This window comes from Rhinolophus ferrumequinum, chromosome 27 (assembly GCF_004115265.2).
Source record: "Rhinolophus ferrumequinum isolate MPI-CBG mRhiFer1 chromosome 27, mRhiFer1_v1.p, whole genome shotgun sequence".
Taxonomy (NCBI): Eukaryota; Metazoa; Chordata; class Mammalia; order Chiroptera; family Rhinolophidae; genus Rhinolophus; species Rhinolophus ferrumequinum.
The window spans coordinates 7,775,548-7,794,453 of NC_046310.1; the positions used below are offsets into that span (position 1 = coordinate 7,775,548).

Consider the following 18,906-nt stretch of genomic DNA (forward strand, 5'->3'; position numbering starts at 1 on the left):
CAAGGGAGAAAAATAGGTATTTTAATCAGTAATTAAAACTGTAATGGTAAATAGATTAATGTAAATAATAAAATACTTTGATATAGGATTAGAAAGGTTTAAGATGTTGCAAATTAGTAAAGTCCTACATTTATTTATGCTTTTATTTGTTTTTATTTATTTATTGGAGAATAACCTTATGAACTTACAACAATGGTGGAATGAGGAAAATAAAGATCTATTATGTTTCAGTACAAAAATAAAAATGGGTTCACCCATTTAAAAAGCAGTGCTGTGTGGAGAATATGTAAAGTGAATGTCTGGTGCTCTCAAAAGGAAACGGCTTTCTGGTCGCAGGCAACAAAGTGACCAGAAGTGTTTGTTTGCTATGGTGAGATTTGCAGATTAAATAAAGCAGCAAAAGCAGGCATTCCCATGTGAGGTTATAAAAAAGACATCAGCAATAATCTCTGCACAAATCTGTGGTGTTTCTTCCACTTCTGATTCATTGTAATAAAAAAGCAAGACTTTCTGAAGCCAGAACTCCAATCATTGTATATACATAATTGACCATAGTAAAAAGAGTTTTATTTGCTACCATTCCCCTAATTCACTTACATAAGCTTTAAAAGATGTTCAATTTTATAGGTAGTGCTCTTGTAATTGATTCAAAATAGTGCTGGTACACATTTCTATAAAAAGCCATCAGTTATGTATTTCAAATTTTAAGCATGTTATCCTCCCCGCCCCTTATGCACTCAGTGTTTTTTGTCACCACCTCCTTTTCCCCTAGCCCTTGAGGAAATTGACATAGTGGGATGTATAGGTGTTAATGAGTATGATTTTCCAGTTTTAACAACAGTATGCAGTATTTACCTTTCTCGATGACCCCATGTGTATTGTAGACATACGCTGTTTCAGTGATTAACATATGAAGCACGAAATATGTAAGTCTCAATCACCATCACCAATAAGAAATAATCAGACAATATAAGGAAGTATTATTGATGCATCAGATTTTCAAACTATTTATTGAATTCTAGACTATTTCCGATAAAAATGTTCCGTTAGTGTCTACCAAAGATATCAATAAAGAAATGACAGCACTGACTGACTAGGTACCATTTTCCTATATGTTAAAATATCATCAATCTAATAATAGTTTTTCAGGGAGAAAAAGACACTACTACATTAAATGCACAGTTGTAACTGCATTTCAGTTTTAGCAGCGTTAAAATTTAAGAATAGAATAAGAAAACAGAATATTTCAATACTTCAGTCTTTGTTTCTTAAGTTAGTGTTACAGATATTAAAGTTAGAGGTCGAATTTATAATTTGAAAATAAAGCAATCCATCCTTTACAGATATTTATTGACAGAGATCCAGCAGCATTTGCACCCATTTTAAATTTTCTCCGAACAAAAGAACTAGACTTAAGGTAAGAAGTACATCTTTTTAAATAAATTCCTATTGATAGATACGTTTTTGGTATAGTTTATGAAGGAAAAAAACAAAGGTAAAGACTATTTTGCTTGAAAGTTTCCTCAGAATTAAACTCTCATAGATACAAGCCACCATCATCTCTTCCTTTCAACTTCTCCAACAGCTTCCAGACCACTTTTCCTGACTTCATTCTTGCATCGCTCCAATTTATTTTCCACACTGTAGTCAACATAATATAAATTGAATCCGTTTATTACTCTGCTTACAATGTTATTGGATTAATGGCTAAGGATTTCCTGCAACCTGCTCAACTTAATTTCTCTTGCTTCAGTTTAATTTCTCTTCCAGCAGACCACAAATTCCAAAAGGCCAGCACTGTTTATTATGTACCCTCAGGATCCAGCATGGTGCTTAGCGCACAGTAGGGGCTCAGGTCATGTTTTCCTGGTGGATAAATGCATGATCATTTAAACTAATTAAGTCTAGATTCTTAACCAGCAAACTGCAATTTGTATGTTATTTTTTTTATTTCATATATCCCTAGTGAACGTTCAATAAGGATTTCTTAATATTTTGTAGATACAGCTTTGGAAATTCTAATTGTTTGAACTGTTTCTTTATAAGAGTATCTGATTTTTGGCTTAAATTTACTACAATATGAGTTCCTTGAAGACAAAGATTCTTTTTTGTCTGGTTGGTTACCTGCTGTATTCCCAGTGTTAAAACAAGGCATACATAGTAGCTGCTCAATAGACATTTATTGAATTAATAAAATGGTTTGTTGGTGCTTTTTGTTGGTGTGGTTTTTGGCCTGGGACTGGAAGTGGGAAGTATATTACTACTTCTTTATAAAAGTCAAATTATTTGGACCCATAGTATTTGATTTAAAAAGCCTAAGTGTACTGCTAGTCAGTATCCTTGAGACTAATCCACAACTAGATAGCCCATGAAAGGCAGAATTAGTTTAAATATCTGTATTTAGTGACTGCTTTTCTTAGAACTCAATGCCTTACTTTACTTAAGGAGTAAAATTTTATTTTCAGACTGCTATACTGTAATATCTTCATCAGGACAACAGCATTTCCTAAGGCTGGTCTTCCCCCCCTACTTTCCACTTTGCTTTTACTCTTGGTTTCTGATGAGAAGGGAGTCATTTATATGAATTTATTCATTCAACAAATATTTATTACATAACTGTTATATACACGTGCTGTGCTAGGGTTTAATGTGAGGTGTGCAAAAATAGATCAGAAGTAGATCATGCTTGCAGGGAGCTCACAGCATAATTGGGAGGTTAAATATAGAAATAATTATGATAAAAAGTTCAAAGTCATTAATGCCATAGAAGAACAATTTACCATCTTGTTCGCCTTTTTAGGTACTTGATAATTTACTTGTATTACCACTGGAAAGCCCTCATCTCTCATTTAGTCGCCCAGTTCGTCTGTATGTGAATGGTTTTTAAGGAAGAGGGTTTTTAAGGAAGAGAACGTTTTTTGTCGGCGTGCAGGTTTTTTGGCTTTTTTTTTTTAAGACTTTTTCAGATGGTTAAGGGTATTAGGAGAAAGGTGAGTTTTGACGCCTGGGGATGTAGTTCACGTGAAGCACCTAGTTCTTTTTCCTTTGGCTTCCGATGGTAATCCACGTCGCCGCTGTGAGTTACATCACTTGTGTGTTCCTTTGCAGGGGAGTGAGTATTAATGTTCTCAGACATGAAGCGGAATTTTATGGAATCACTCCATTAGGTACGAGGTCTTTCAATATTTGTATTTTACGATTTGACCCGTTGTGCATTAAACTTGCCTAAAGTACAGTGTGTCCTAGGCCGGGTCCCAATTTTTGATGGACTAGTTCAGTGCTTGCTTTTTTGTGGATTTTCATAGTAAAAAGATGTTGTCAGCTGATTTAACTTAAACGTTTTCCTTTTTTTTTCCCCCTTATCCTCTTTAACTAGAGAAAATAAAAATGGAGTACTGTTTTTCTGTTTGCATATACTCTTGACAAGTTTGCTTTGAAATGTTTTTAGTAAGAAGGCTTCTCTTATGTGAAGAGTTGGAGCGCTCGTCTTGTGGCAGCGTCCTTTTCCACGGTTACTTGCCTCCCCCAGGTATTGTGATTGATTGATTTAGTCTTTTTAAAAATTAATTTTATCATTAAGCAAGCATGTACAAATAAGCATGAAGCAAGCATGTTCATACAACTGTATAAGTAGGAAGAAGGAAGAACCAGTCTTTGATTATTGCCTGTCTCATTTATCAATCTACTTGATACGGTGAGAACTTGAACAGAAGTCGAGTCATAGTTTATGTTATAGCTGGGATGTGCCAGAGTTTTTCTGTAAAGGCCAGATAGGCTTGTGAGCTGGAAGATCTGTAGCAACACTCAACACCGCCATACACACCCCAGAAATGAGTGGATGTGACTGTGTCAGGAAACTTCAGCTACACAAACAGCCCCTGGGCTGGGTCTGGCTGCAGCCCAGTTTGCCACCCCCTATGTGAGAGCGTTGGTTGTCAGTACTTTTGAAAGAATGGGACAATTCAGCTCTATATCAGTTTAAATCAATACATAGTACTTAATATAGTAACTATACAATGTGAAGGCTGGTGACAGACTGAGTGAATTAACGGTTGATTTCAGTTATGTAGAGCTAGGTAAAACTGGAGTACGATATGATAAGTCTTCATCTTATTTATTATCTATATAACGTGATAAATCTCAGAAATCTGTTGAGGTTTTTTTGTTTTGTTTGTTTTTTACGGTAATTAAATTATTTGCAGTAAATTGCTATATTCGAAGATATATGTTGAATATGATGAAATACACTTTTTTCTTTGTTACAGCGTGAAATTTTAAATTGTCTGTATACTTAGAAATTTATCTTCTTTCCTTGTATAGGTATTCCTAGTCGTAAAATAAACAACACAACTAGATCCTCTGCTGATTCTAGGAATGGACTAAACTCTGCAGAGGGTGAAGCTCGGGCAAATGGTACCCAGCCTGTTCTCCCTGCAACCGAAGAAGAGACTGTTAGGCTAGGTGAGCAAAGATTACTTAAATAGTAGAAGAAAAATACCTGTTTTTAGTGCTAGCTTAATGATTTTTAAAGATGTAATTTTGTCGCTTCTCTTCTTAATCCACATTGATCATTTATATCTTAAAGTCTCACCTAACATATAATTTTTTAATTTGAAAGTATGTAACGTTCTCTTTGCAGATAGTAAGTATTTTAATCTCCGTGCGGGCCCTTTGGAACTGCCACTGTGCCTTTAGGACATGAAGGCAGCCGTGCAGCAAATGTAGACAGATGTGGCTGGGTTGCAACAGAACTTGATCAGAACAGGGAGAGGACTGCAGTTGGCCCGTGGGCCCTAACTCGCCAGCCCTCGCTTTAAAATATAAAATTCTTGTTTCTAAAACCCACAGGGTTTCCTGTGGACCCACGGAAGGTTCTGATAGTAGCTGGCCATCACAACTGGATCGTAGCAGCCTATGCCCATTTTGCCGTGTGCTACAGGTACTGTGAGACTCGGAACGCTTTGCTGCGCTTTTTGTCTTGGGGGTAGTTTTTAATAATTGCACTTTTATATTTACAACTTGGAGAGCTGTTCCTTTGAGTCATCAGAAGTTGTCCCTGCATATTTTATCCACTTCTGTATCTCTTGATTAGATACGGTTCGCTTTCATTTTCATAGCTAACTTGGTAAATATTGCTGGTAGCCTTCATATGTCTCAACTGTTTCCCAGACAATGTGAACTGGGATGTAATTGAGATCTTCAAGCTCTTTCCTGCAAGTTGTTTTCCTAAATTATTCTTTGGAGAAATATAGAACTCTAATTTCTTTTTAAGTGGTTTAGATTTCATATGTATGTAAATAGACCTCAGAAAGAATACTCCAGATATGTGTGAGTAGATGATACGTATCAACCGAATTTTATATTTAACAGAAAGAGAACCAGATAGCTGTGATTAATATGCTTTTGGTACATTCATCTGTGTTCTGTTTGCTTAATCTGTGCTGAGTTTACCGTCTGTGTCCATTCTGACTTAACAGAATCAAAGAATCTTCAGGATGGCAGCAAGTGTTTACAAGCCCTTACTTGGATTGGACTATTGAACGGGTGGCTTTAAATGCAAAAGTGGTGGGCGGTCCCCATGGGGACAGAGACAAGATGGTCGCCGTCGCCTCTGAGAGCAGCATCATCCTATGGAGCGTGCAGGACGGAGGCAGCGGGAGTGAAATCGGTAGGAAGCGCCTGTGCACGCACCGCACCGCACTGTGCAGGGAATGTGTGACATGCTGAGTGTGACAGGGATCATCCCGAGGTAGCAGAACCCACCTGGGCTGTTAGTGAGCTAGAGCGGCCCCGTCTTCTTTTCAGGGTCCAGTGGTAACGGGGCTCCCCAGTGTGACAGGCACCATCTGGTAAAGAGGGAAGAAAACGGATGTCTTAGGCAAAAGGAGAGTCTGATGCCCACTGTCTGCAGCAGTAACCTGGCAGACGGTGTAACGACTGCTAGCCCACGCGAGTGCCCCTGCTTTGACTCGTGCTACCATTGCACCACCTGTGCAGGTGCCAGCAGGTGTTTAGGGAAACCCACGACATTCATAGACGTTTCCAACACACTGACGATTTCAACACCACGTGCGTTTGCAGATAACATGCACATACGCTCTTTGATGACTGGTTGGTGCTGATGCCAGATGAGCAGAAGCGTCCCTGCATTCATCTGTTTGTAAGACAGAAGCACTGTTGTGCCGAATCTGGAACTCAGGCTTACTGTGTCATTGCAGAGTGGCAGTGGTGGGGTTTCTTTGCCCTCTCATCCAGCAGGCATTCAGCAGGGCATCTGTGCAAAGGCTTTGTGGGTCTCCCAGCCGTGGTGTGTACTCTTCTAGCCAGTATGACGCCATAACGCAGCCTGGGAGATGCTGCGGTGGCCATTACTTCTCTAGGTTAAAAGTGACAGCAGCGATTCCTGGCTTTTAAAGAGTTTTTCTCATGTTTGTTTAAATGATTTCTTTTTCTTCCGACTGAGCATTTGTTCTCAGTGATCCCACACCTGGCGTCATAGTACTATTCAAAACTGTTTTGTTGCATAAGACACCATAAGGCAAGTTATTAACATCTATAAAGTTGAGGGAAAGAATTTTTATTTTTACCCTTTTGGATTTTTTTTACAGTTTTGCCCAGTTTCTTTAGAGTTCTCCTTGCCCTGAGTCACAGAACTGATCTGTCACGTCTTTCTTGGCATCTTTAAACTTAGATGGTGCAGCTGTGGGTTGAGCAGACGAGGGTTCTGATTTCCCATTTTGAAGCCAATGATCCATCACCAAGTATAAGGAAAATGTGTTAAAAATAAATGTATTTTAAAATAAAATATTTTAAACGGCTTTAGGTAATATTTCTTATACTTTGTTATTTATTGGACAATAATGAGGTTAAAGAGATTATAGCAGATATAACCGAAGAAACTGAAGATAGCTAGTAAGAGAAGAGTGGAAATATTTAAAACCAACCTCCCACCACAGACAATCCCAGAAAACATTAGACCCCATCACATGTCAAGTAGCCTCTGGGAAACTCCTCTGTACACTGTGAAGATAATGAATTGAAAAGACAAACAAAGTTTTTAATATTATCAGGAAATTAGTCTTGACTTCTAGAGAGGGTCTCAGAGACCCACAAGGACTCCCATACCGTACTCTGAGAGTTGTTCTAGACCCTTCTCCCAGTCTTCTCTCCCGTCCCCAAATTTGAAATCTCATGCCTTCCGGAGCTCCACATGATACAGTTTTCGGCCGCCTCCAGGACACTGTCCTTCATCCCTTTTAAGTTACATGCTCTAATCCGCCCCCACCCCCCAACTCTTGAACTCCACCGGGATCTTCACTCCTCACTCCCCTTTTTGCCAGGCTTGGATCCCATCATTACAGTTACTCTAGCCAAAGAGCCTCAGTTTTCTTGCATCTCCCTTCGCCTTGCTTACTTGGAGAAACCCGACCCTGGCCAAATCTATCTTTCTACCCGAATAGCTCACGAGGGCGAGAGAACACTGAGCATTTTGCGTGCACCACCAGCACCACCACTGCCGTCTCCCGTACCTTGTCTCAACTTACCGCCTCCGCTCTCAAGTGAACCTTTACAAACTACCCAGAAATCCTATTACACAGATGTCACTCTCCTAAATGATGGTTTCGTGCCTTTCTTCTTCCTTAAACTTTCAACACCTTCTTTTCTTACTGAGAAAATGGAGAAAATCGGGAGGGACTCCCTAGGTTCCTACCATCATATCTACCCATCTACATGTGTCTGTGCTCATTCTCTATGGTCCCATTTGTTATGTGGTGAAATCCTCTGCTCCAGTTGTAAACGGGATCTTACTTCCTTTCACTGGCTCAGGACATTGCTCCAGTACTTGGTCCCCCCTCCCTCTCCTGCATCATCAGAACTGCCCACTCTATTGGCTCATTTCCATCAACACACGACCAGGCTATCATTCCGCCTCAAAAGCAACAACAAAAACTACCCTCCATTCTCTTTCAGTTTGGGCTCCATGTGTCTGTTCCTCTTGCAGCGAGAGACCTGACCTCATTTGCATGTCCACCTTCTATTCTCTCACGTTGCGTTTGCCCCACCACCCGATCAAAGTGCCCTTGTTCCTGTCACCCACAATCCTGAGTCCTCATCTCATTAGGGCTGCCACCTGATTCATTTGATACAGCTGATGACTGCTTCCTTCTGAAAGTCTTACTTCATAACAGTGGGAACAACTTGAGTGGACGTGCTGTGATTTGGATGTTGGTTTTAATTGTAATTTCCCTAACAACTTTAGGAAAAAAAACTTTAACATTAAAATTTTTGAGATTATAATACAGTGGTAATACAGAAAGAGAATCAGTTGTGATTTTGTTGTTGTTTTTGTTTTTCAAATTGCCACTTGTAACATACCAACAAGAGAGGGCGCTTTTATGCCTTGCTTTGTTTTCAGGGGCTAATGTGGTAGGTAGCTATGTGGTGAGACGGTACATAGTACTTTGTTCACACCCTGTAAAGGAGACCATTTGTTATCACAAATGTTCCGCAGAACGTGGCGACGCCATCCAGAGAACTTGATTAGGACTGGTCTGTCCCTGATGGAGCTCTCCCACAGGCCGAACCCCCTTCGTTATAACTTCCGTCAGACAGCGCTCCTGCATTGCTCCCGTAAGCAGTATTTGACCGAGAAAAGAGGGTCCCTTAAGACAGGAATTTGTCATTGTTATACTGTTGTCTTCTCTGTGGACAGTGGGCAGGACTGTCGAGCCTAAGCAGGAGTGATGCTTCAAGTTCCTTGACATTCAGAATATCTTCCTTCATTTCCCCGAACCTCATCTTGCTCTCGTGTAACCGATGTTAGTTGGTTGGTTTTTCTGTTTTTATTTCTACCTTTCACAGAGCCCGTAGTACTGAATATAGTTAGCTTCTCAGTGTTCTGAAAACTTGTTGGGCCCCAAAATTAGAGTACTATCACATAAGAATCCTAAAATTCTGTGTGGGACGATGACTTTCTGCTTTGAAGTGGCAGGTTCTGTTTCTCAACCAAATCTGGTCAAAGAACTTAACTTTTTTGTGAGGGTTAATTTCATTGTTTGCATATTTATTTATTTTTTTTTTGGTTGCCAGGTGGGGCCGAGATGGTATATTCATGTGTATAAATATGAATTTATACATACAAATTTAAATGTCTACATAGGAGACATTTCTAGCAGTACTTACCAGGTCTGGGTTTTTTTGTTTGTTTGTTTGTTTTCCTATCTTTCTTTGTGCAGTGGATATCATTTTTCTTCCTGTTAGATGCCTGGCTTTTGCAAGATTGGTAAAGAAGTTTTAGAATGTTACTTATTACCTCTGGTCTTGCATGTAGTACAATTTTGGACAGAAAATGAAATACCCCTTACTGATTCAAGATTCAAAACAAGTCTGTTACCTTTTCTGGCTTACGCTTTTAGTACATGCTGCTTTGCATTTAATTGGTTTGTTTCTTCCTATGAGTTCTTCAAAGCCTAATGCATACTTGTTTTCTCAGCTAGGTACTGGGAAAAATGTTCATGTTCTCACATAATAGATACTTAAAAAAACACCACCACCACCAAAAATAAATAAATAACTGATACCTGAAAGAGCTAAAGAAATATGGTATAGGTAAGATATTTTCTAGCATTTTTAAGTAAAAAGGTATCTTTCATAAGGCACTTTTCAAATAATTAAGATAATACAATTTTAGTATCAAAATTGGATGATAACATTTTGAAGGTGCAAGTGAACATCGAGATGTTTAGCTTCCACTGTTTTATAGATGAGATGAGAAAGAACCGAGAGGTGGCAAGGACAGGTGCTCTCAGAGCTAGGACTCCTCCCTCAATCTCCTGATGGCCTGGCAGTGCTGTGTGAAAGAGACACGACTGCCCTCGGCCGTAAGTGCCGCACCAGGGTGAGCCTAGAATTCTCTGCTTTAGAAATCCTGGGCTCTTTGCTATTCATGCGGAACATTTGCTCCTCACAACCTCCCTCACCTACATTCCCTCTTCCCTTTCCTCAGCTTCCCTGGGCTCACCCTTCCCAGCACCCCAGTGTGACGAACTGCTCACCGTTTTATAAACCCAACTCGGATGGCTTCCTTTCTAAGAAACAGTGTCAAACCCCTTTCTACCCGCTTTGCTCCTCTGCACATCACAACACCCTGTGCGTCCTTCTGTTACTGTTGCATCGTATTAGAATTATTTTTCTTTTTTCCTTTTTTTGCCGTGAACTCATAAGTTCCTGGTAATATCCTGTCTTCTGTTTTCTGACCCACTACCTAATTAGTACCTTTCGAATGGATTAAATTGAGGTCTGCAGTGCGGGGAAACTGAGCGGTTTAAAATGAGTTCTGAGTAAAGACCTGAATGTTTGAGTACAGTATGACTTCTTTTCTTTTTTTTTTTTTTTTTTTTATTTTTTTATTTTTTCCTTCTTCTGTTTTGCTCATTCCCAGGCTCCTAAACACATTCCAGATAGTTGAGGGCTGGCAAGTGTGTGCCTTCAGACCAGTGGTTCCCAAATAGTGATCCATGAGCAAGCTGCAGTGAAGCTGTGGCTTTCTAGAAACACACTGGCTTTTCTGGTTAACCAGGCCTGGCACGAATCCTAGGCCCCATTTCATGTTACTTTGTTCACTTTCAATCTTCCCAGTTATTTTGATGATCAACTGGGTGTGAGAACCACAGCTTCAGATAACAAGGTGTTCTGTTGGTGTCAGATCACTCGAGGCAGACTTTTCTGCGTTAGGAGTGTGTGAACTGCTGCAGAGTTTCTTATTTCTGGTCCCCAGAGTGTTTTGCACGTATTTTGTGGAACTGAAGAGAGACTTAAATTAGCTCCCTTGAAGATGCTTTAATCTGGGTTTTGATTGATTCTGAAGATGATGACTGATGAACCTCTTTGTTTCTTCTTACCACTTCAGGAGTGTTCAGCCTTGGTGTTCCTGTAGATGCCCTCTTCTTCATTGGTAACCAGTTGGTGGCCACGAGTCATACAGGGAAGGTGGGAGTGTGGAACGCCGTCACTCAGCACTGGCAGGTTAGTTGAACTAAAGCATGTTACAGCAATGAAAATATTTCTGAAACTCATGCTGATTTAGGCACCTGCTTTGTTACTGTGGAATTCCTATTGTTTCTGGGTTGGATTATACAGAATATTGAATATATTTAGTGGTCAGTTGTCTTCCAGATACAACGTTGAGTATGTTTTTCAAGAATTGTAAGTTACTTTGGAAAAGGAATGAATTTTTAAACTGGTTAGACATTTCTTTTTTTCCTTGAAATGGTTTACGTTCCATGCGTTGGGCATAGTAGTCCAAGCAAACTTCTTTTCCTAAGTGGAAGCACAGATCTATGTGAAACTACATGGCCATTCAGAGAAGATAGCGAGCTAAATGATCTCAAGTACTTGAGAGGAACAAGGAGACAGGACTAAAAAAGATTAAAGCTGATTCTGAAGCAGCAGAGAGGGACAACTCAAGGACTTTAAGCGGAGAGTTACACGATCAGATCCACGTTTTGCAAAGATAAACACGGTGGCTAAGGGGAAAGGTGGGTGGGAGAAGAGGAGAGTAACCCTGCAAAGCAGGGGCAAGATTCAGGTAAAGACGGTGGTGCTGGAGATGGCGGGCAGGAGGCGACCTGAGAAACACTCTTAAGCCTTTCCAAAGTGACAGGATTGGTACCTGATTAGAGGTAGACAATTAGAGGAGAGAGAGAGGGTTCTAATTTTGACAATCGAGTGACTAGGGATATTCTGAATTGAGAGGGAGCATAGAAGAGAAGCAGATATGCTGGGGGATCGTGTCACAAATGATGAGATGGATTAAATACCCTGAGATTCTTCAGGGCACCTAAGCGCAGTGTTAGTGTATAGTTGGGAGTCTCCCTTAGGAATTTAGGAAAGAAGAAAGAGCTAAAAAAAATTCTTTGGACACCACAGGACTTCTGTGATAATGAAAAATAAGAAGTGATGAGATTTTCCATTGAGAGGATACATCGAGAGAAAGAAAGCCAAGACTAAAACTCTGGGGAACATTAGCATTTAGGGGGACAGGATAGGAACCAAGAGCCACAGGGACACTATGATATGACTGAAAAATGGCACTAGTTGTAGCAGTAGGATATCATTTGCAGATGTAAGTCAGTTAGGTTTTGGGGACGGGAGGGGCATGCGTCCCACAGGAACTCAGGCATCAAACAAGAGACCGCAAATTCAGTTCCTTTTCTAGAAGTTTGGTGGTAACAGAAAGCGGAGACAAAGGGATAGCTTACGGATCAGGGCTAGATTGAGAAAAAGATGTTCAGTGCCTTCTTTTTTCTCCAGGATGGGAGCGTGCTTGCAGTCAGACAGGGAAGTCGCCAGGAAAAAGCACATGGCGATTGGAAGACTGGCGATGATTTCTGGTCCCGTAGACGTCAGGAATGTCTGGGACCTGGGAACAGCTAGAGGGGTTCACCCACTGAGTAGACCCTTCTTTTCTCTGTGACACAAGAATGAGGAAGGAGTACTGAGCACAGACTCAAGGGAAAGACAGACACTGGAAGTGCGTGCCCAGGACTGCAGACATTGCAGCTCGTACATTCGCAGTGGCCCTGGGGGTACCGTCATGTCGGTCTCCCCTAGTGCCCAGTGCTGGGAACGGGAGCAAGAGAACAGAGAACAGGTCTGCTTGAGGATTGGCGATGAGATTAAATGGTATGACACGCCAGGGGACGAGAAAGCATAAAATGGCAGAGATCAGGGATGAGGACCTGCGGGTAGGCAGACGGGACAGAGGGAAGGGAAAGCAGGTGGGGGACTTACAAGAACTGAGAATCATTGCACAGAACTCCTCTCCTGTCTCTGTTCTGTACCGAGGGGTAGGCATGAACAGCAAAGCAGCACTTGGCCAAGGGTGGCAGGAAAAGAGGAAGGAAGGCGTCATCCTGGAGCCTGTCCTCCCAGAGAACAAATGGCTAATATGTTTGCCTTAGATGTGATTTGGGAAGCTCTTGGTGGCTGCCCCTCTTTCCTTGAAAAGTGGGTCTAAAGGGAGAGAAATCCCATGATCTTATCTATCGCCACCTCCTACTGTCAGGATTCCGGGGTAAGAGTGGGAGCTCTTTATGGAGAGCCAGAGCTAAAAAAGATGAACTTGGTGTGAGAAAATGGGTCTGGGGGTGTGGAGTGGCCTTCCCTCCAGCCTCAGTCACCTTCACTCACGTCATTGAGAAGTTCTGTTTACCTGCCATGCAAGTCATTGGCTCTGATGAAACGGAAACCTGCCCTGGGGTCGAGGTGGTATCTGAGACTGCAGAGATATTTCTAGTGTAGCTTAGGACGGGGCCTGACACCAGAAGGCTTGTCATGGAAATCAGCGTCACGTATGGACAGCTTACCGGAAGCGTCATTTCCCAAGTTCGAGCTCTTTAGTTTATTTTTAATAGGAATGGACCCGGATTCTGTGCTTTCTCTACTTGCTCTTCTGCCCGTCGCTTTCCTCCCTTCTACCTGACACATGGTGACCTTTTAAGGTTTCAAGCTGGGCTGCCTTTCTGTGCTCTCCCAAGACCCACACAGGGATTGAGATGCACATTCACCCCCACCCCCACTGTACCCCACGCCTGCCTGGTCTCAGTCTCTATCAGTCACTGTCTCTATCTGTCCTCCTCACTCACACGTTCAGAAGCTCCTGCACAGCTAAAGTGATGCCTCCCGCTCCTCACCCAGTGGTCCCTGCTTGTTTTCTTGGAGGAGTGTCACCTGTGACGTCTCTCGTGCATCTCTGGTCTGGCTGGTGAACATGATTTTTCACCTTATCATCACTGCTCTACCAAACATCTGTTGTTTGTTATTTGGTTTTGTAGTAAAAACCATGTCCTTTGCTTTTCTTTTATCACTAATACAGACAGCTATTAATTTGTAACTAGATTGATTTGCTCGGCAAACGGATTTTTTAATTCTAGTACTTAAAAAATAAAAGTGTATGAGAACTTGTCTGCCTTACCATTTCCTAGGAAACTGGTAAACTCTATAGTGGGGAGAATGAAAATAGAGAATGCTACCTTTTCAGAGAAATGAATAAATATCAAGGGAATAAGTACTACCTGGAAATGAGTTGATTTGTGTTGTGATGTGTGTTATGGCCTCAGAGTCATGTATAGAAAAAGATAATCCTTGTAAATCCTGAAAGTGCTGCTGTTGGAAATACATATTTTTTCAAAAGAGCTTTAAAAGGAATCATATTGGCGGTTCTTCAGAGTCCCCTGTGTGGGGGATGTATGTGTGAATGTGTGCGTATAGAAAGTGCATTTTCTAAGCCCTACTTAAATCGGGTATCAGTGTCTTTTTTATTAAAAGAATTTCGAGGAAATTGAGCAGAAAATATGAATCGTAATTAATATCTAACATCTAATAATCTCACTACATCAGGTTCAAGATGTTGTTCCTATAACTAGTTATGACACCGCTGGGTCCTTCCTTCTACTAGGATGTAACAACGGATCGATATATTACATAGGTAAGTGCACAGACGCTTAACACACACTCCTCTTTAACCTGATTTTTCAAAATGAGGACAAGAGAAGCTTACCTTTTTTAGTTTTAAATAGGTGCGCTATTTGTTTTTATGCCCTTTAAAAATGTTTGTGTTTTCAGATATGCAGAAGTTCCCTTTGCGGATGAAGGATAATGATCTTCTGGTAACTGAACTTTATCACGATCCTTCCAATGACGCCATCACTGCTCTGAGTGTTTACCTCACGCCCAAAACCAGTATGTGTCTGGCAAGATGACTGTCCATCCCTGAAGTGCTTTTGAGGATGTGTGTTTGTTGGTTGGTTTATTACGCAAAAACTAGCATGGTCCTTCCTTTTTGAGAACTGCAAGGCTAAGGATTTCATCTGTATTAGCCTAAAGTTTATATTTGGTGTTATATTGAAGTCAAGCATGACCAATACACAAGGAGAATTTGAGGTGGGAAATCAGATCTTTTCGTCTTCTGAATTGTATTTAAGCCAAATCACTACCGTATTAACTGAAATTATTTAAAAAGTTGTGTGCGCATTTACTTTCCTTTTACAGTAGCTGATTGTGTTTAGAAATTAAGAGTTTTGTTTGGGTTTTTTTTTAACCAAAAAAACAAAGGCTCCTAGACTATTAGTCTGTATTTAAAAGGGAGCTTATTTTCTTGGGAAATTTTAAATTTACGTTGCAAGAAGACATTTTATTTGGAAGAGCAATATGTATAACTTCCATTGCTTTTCACTGCAAAGGCCATTGCAATGAAATTAACAAACTAGTTCTGTAAACTAAGAATTTTTATATTCTGTGGTAAAAGATAAACATAAATGGGAAATTTGAAATTTATCTGTAATGAAAGGAACTGTAGGAAGTATTAACATGTACAGTAGTAATAGATAAGATTTGAATGTTGCTGGTACAAGATCATTCTATTGAATTCATTGAAGGAAAGCATCACCTTTGGTATGAAAAAAGAAATACTGTAGTGTATGCAGAGGGTTTTGATGGGAACCCTGATAGGATCTCACCTGTATTGTGCCAGAATAGGGATCAGCAAACCATATACTCCTTTCATTAGTTTTGCATATTGTCTTTGGCTGCTTTTGTGCAGAGACAGTATGGCATGCGAGGTTTAAAATATTTGCTGCCTAGCCTTTCACAGAAAGTTGGCTGACCCCTGACCCTAGAATGAGATGTGCAGGTTTTTTGGTTTGTTATTGATTTTTCCGATCTGAACTAAAGCGGGGGAGAGAACTTCGTCAGTGACAAAGGATAATGGAGTCACCTTACAGGTTATACGTGTTTCCAGGGCATGCTCTTTGTCCTTTGATTCAAGTACTGTGGCATGAATCAGAAATAACAGCTCTTAAAGCTAAGAAGTTCTCTATCTGTGAAGCGAAGCTTTTTAAAAATTTAAGTCACTGAACTCTTACCTGTCTTTAAATATCTGATGGAATCTGGGCTCTTGTTAAAAAAAACAAAGCCACAGGTGAACCTGACACGGTGAGCTGTACGTAGAGATGACGTGGGTAAGTGTGACGTAACCAGTGTGATGAGTATATTCCATAGTTAAGTGTTTCGAAGCTGTTAAGTAGTATATACAGGACTTGGTGAATAAGACTGTAGAAGTAAAACAGGTGGCCATTCTAGGCTGGAAGCAATATGAATACTGCTTTCGGAATACGATGTGTGTCAGTGGTGTTTTAGCGTGTATGTCCAATTTATCAATTCTGTAAACAGTCACTGAGTACCCACCATGTCTCAGGCACTCAAAGGTGACGTAGATGAAAAGATGATTATGATTCAGTCTGTCAACAAGTAGAGATAGGCATGGAAATAGATTATTGGGGTGTTACCGTTGCCGTGATAGAGTGTAATACATAGTACAAGGAAGGGAGCGGGTGAACAGTTCTATCTGGGAGTGCGGGCTAGGAATCGACGTGTAAAATAGATCATGATTTGCAGATGGTCAGAGAGGTCTTCAGATGTCTGTGCTGAGCTGGATTCGGGGCTGACACAAGCACTGGATCCAGCTCTGCCCCTCTTCTCACAGGGGAGCTTTGTGAGGGCAGCTTTCTCTCTGTCCTCATCTAATACGCCCCTTTCACCTCTGAACTTGGCCTAGGTGTCAGTGGTAACTGGATTGAGATCGCCTACGGCACGAGCTCCGGAGCGGTGCGAGTTATTGTGCAGCATCCGGAGACGGTGGGCTCAGGCCCTCAGCTTTTTCAGACCTTCACCGTTCACCGGAGTCCCGTTACCAAGATCATGCTGTCGGAGAAGCATCTGGTGTCAGGTAGTGATCGCGTGCCTACCGCTAAGGAGGAAACCCCTGCCTCTGTGCGGTGTTCTAGACGCTGTAAACCGAAAGAACAGAAAAGCAGTGTCGCATGTGAGAAAGCACACGGAAAGAACGGGTAGAAAGGTTGAACGACTAAAGAAATGTTAGGATTGTCTTTTAAGGATTTCTGTGATTTTTTTTTTTTTTTTGGCCTGGTTTAGAAGTATCGTGTCTTTTACTTACTATTCTAATATTTCATTCTTATGGTATATTTTATTTCAAAATATCATAATTTTATTGAGAGGTTTCTTTATTACAGGTATGTCCTAAGTATGAATTTAATATACGTTTGATTGCATTATCTTAAGGTTTAAAACTTAAGTTGTACATTTATATGTGATTTTGTTTGATCATCTCTTCAAAAAGGCTGAAAATGAGTACAGTGTATAGATTATTTGAAAAAACCTACATTTTACTGAGTTGGTTGATCCTTATATAATCATATCTTTTAAATGTTAATACTAATTAGATACTTTAAAAGTTAGATATCAAGTTTCAAGCTTAATGAATGGGATATACAAAGTAAAAGGATCACACAGTAAAATTCCATTGATGAGATTCAGTTGTGATAGATGGTTTCTGCAAAGCTTTATAAAAATTGAATTGTGAGTTAAGTAGATTAGTGGAGCTTGCTTTTACATTAAGGCTTTTGTAGATCAGTTCCTGCCAAACTTAAATGTTTTATAAATATTTTCATACCACAAGTTTGTTTATATGAAGACTACACAGTATAGAGAGCTGATGCAGCTGTCACCGTTCTCCAGTCTGATTCAGTAGGAGCTGAAAGATGGATGAACGTGCCGTTACTGTGGCTGGCGGTTTTGGGTATAACTGTGCTTTTCTGAAACAGTCTCTTCTCTAGGCTTTCCTAAGCTGTGCTCAGGTCACACCCCCCGCCTCACTGAGGGGGCTCTCTCACTGCATGGCGTTGGGGCCTCCTCTTTGCCCACTTACTAAATGTTGGGCTGTCTCGCCTGTTTCCTAGATTCTCCATCCTTTGTCCTTTCCCTGGTGATTTGACTGTTACCATCCAACGGTCACTGTCTCTGTCAGTATCTTGATTTGTTTTCTTCACAGACTTCTCACTTGAGCATGTATCTGTTTATCATCTGTCTCCCTCTTACAGTGTAAGTTCTACACCCTGTTCTCAGCACTTGGCAGAGTTCTTCACTCACAAGGTGCCGAGTAAATGTATAAAATCAGGTCATTTGATCCTGTGAGAAATAGGCTGTTTTGTAGGTTTTTCAAGGACAATCCTTAGAGACACTCATTACTGCTTTTATTTTGATGGTTATGACATTGTAGGATGTGACGCCAAAGAACTACATAGTAAAACTTTCGTTTTGACATAAACTATTCCACATAGCTTTAAAATTTAAGTAAACTTGTCAAAAATGTATAGTTTTGCCACATCTGGAGTTTTTGTGTATATAGTACTGAGCTGTGTGTTATTCCGCCACCTGGTGGATATCAACATATATGCAATGACATTCTTTCCCCCATAATGTTAGTTTTCATGTCTTAAATAAAATACTTGAATGATTAGCATTTTAAAAACGCCCATAATTGCCCATTTGAATAAAATATTTAAATTATTTTTCTTAATCCTGGTACACTTAATAGTGAAATCAAGAAATGATTCCCCATGAAGCTGATTAAACAGCATAGAACTGTCTTTTTACCAGAAAACTGGCGTTCTGAGAATTGAGAATTTTGTTACTTAAGTAACATCTGTACACTTTTTATTCTTATTGCAATTTGCCAAAATTACATTCTACAGTCTTATTTAAAATGTGCAACCGGGGTATTTTACCCAGTAAGAAATGTTGCATGTATGTAAGACATTTTGGGTGCTTTTCTAGTATATACTGATGAGTTCATACTTAATTGCTAATAATAAGTTTTCTGGAATCATAATAAATGGCAAATTAATACAATTTTTTATTAAGGCATGCCACAAAATTTTAGTTCTTGTACTAATACCACTTTTGGGGTTATATTTCTTAATGGAGTATCCAGACCAAAAAAAAAAAAGTTACTTGTTACGCTACACAGCTCAGAATATACCCACTTCA

General features: G+C 40.2%; 1 protein-coding gene across 2 annotated transcripts in view; it reads left to right on the top strand.

The window, feature by feature from the left end:
• The window catches only part of KCTD3 (potassium channel tetramerization domain containing 3), a 33,559-nt gene that overhangs the window by 6,193 nt on the left and 8,460 nt on the right, over positions 1 to 18,906 (top strand). Inside the window, exons 4-13 of one of the 2 annotated variants that reach the window (XM_033099521.1) lie at positions 1,344 to 1,417; positions 3,109 to 3,167; positions 3,449 to 3,529; positions 4,321 to 4,461; positions 4,849 to 4,939; positions 5,478 to 5,668; positions 10,910 to 11,025; positions 14,401 to 14,488; positions 14,626 to 14,742; positions 16,616 to 16,786. In XM_033099521.1, the coding sequence (XP_032955412.1) occupies positions 1,344 to 1,417; positions 3,109 to 3,167; positions 3,449 to 3,529; positions 4,321 to 4,461; positions 4,849 to 4,939; positions 5,478 to 5,668; positions 10,910 to 11,025; positions 14,401 to 14,488; positions 14,626 to 14,742; positions 16,616 to 16,786 (1,129 nt within the window). Of the gene's footprint in view, positions 1 to 1,343; positions 1,418 to 3,108; positions 3,168 to 3,376; positions 3,530 to 4,320; positions 4,462 to 4,848; positions 4,940 to 5,477; positions 5,669 to 10,909; positions 11,026 to 14,400; positions 14,489 to 14,625; positions 14,743 to 16,615; positions 16,787 to 18,906 lie in introns of those variants that run through there. The other variant, XM_033099522.1, reaches the window with a different exon arrangement.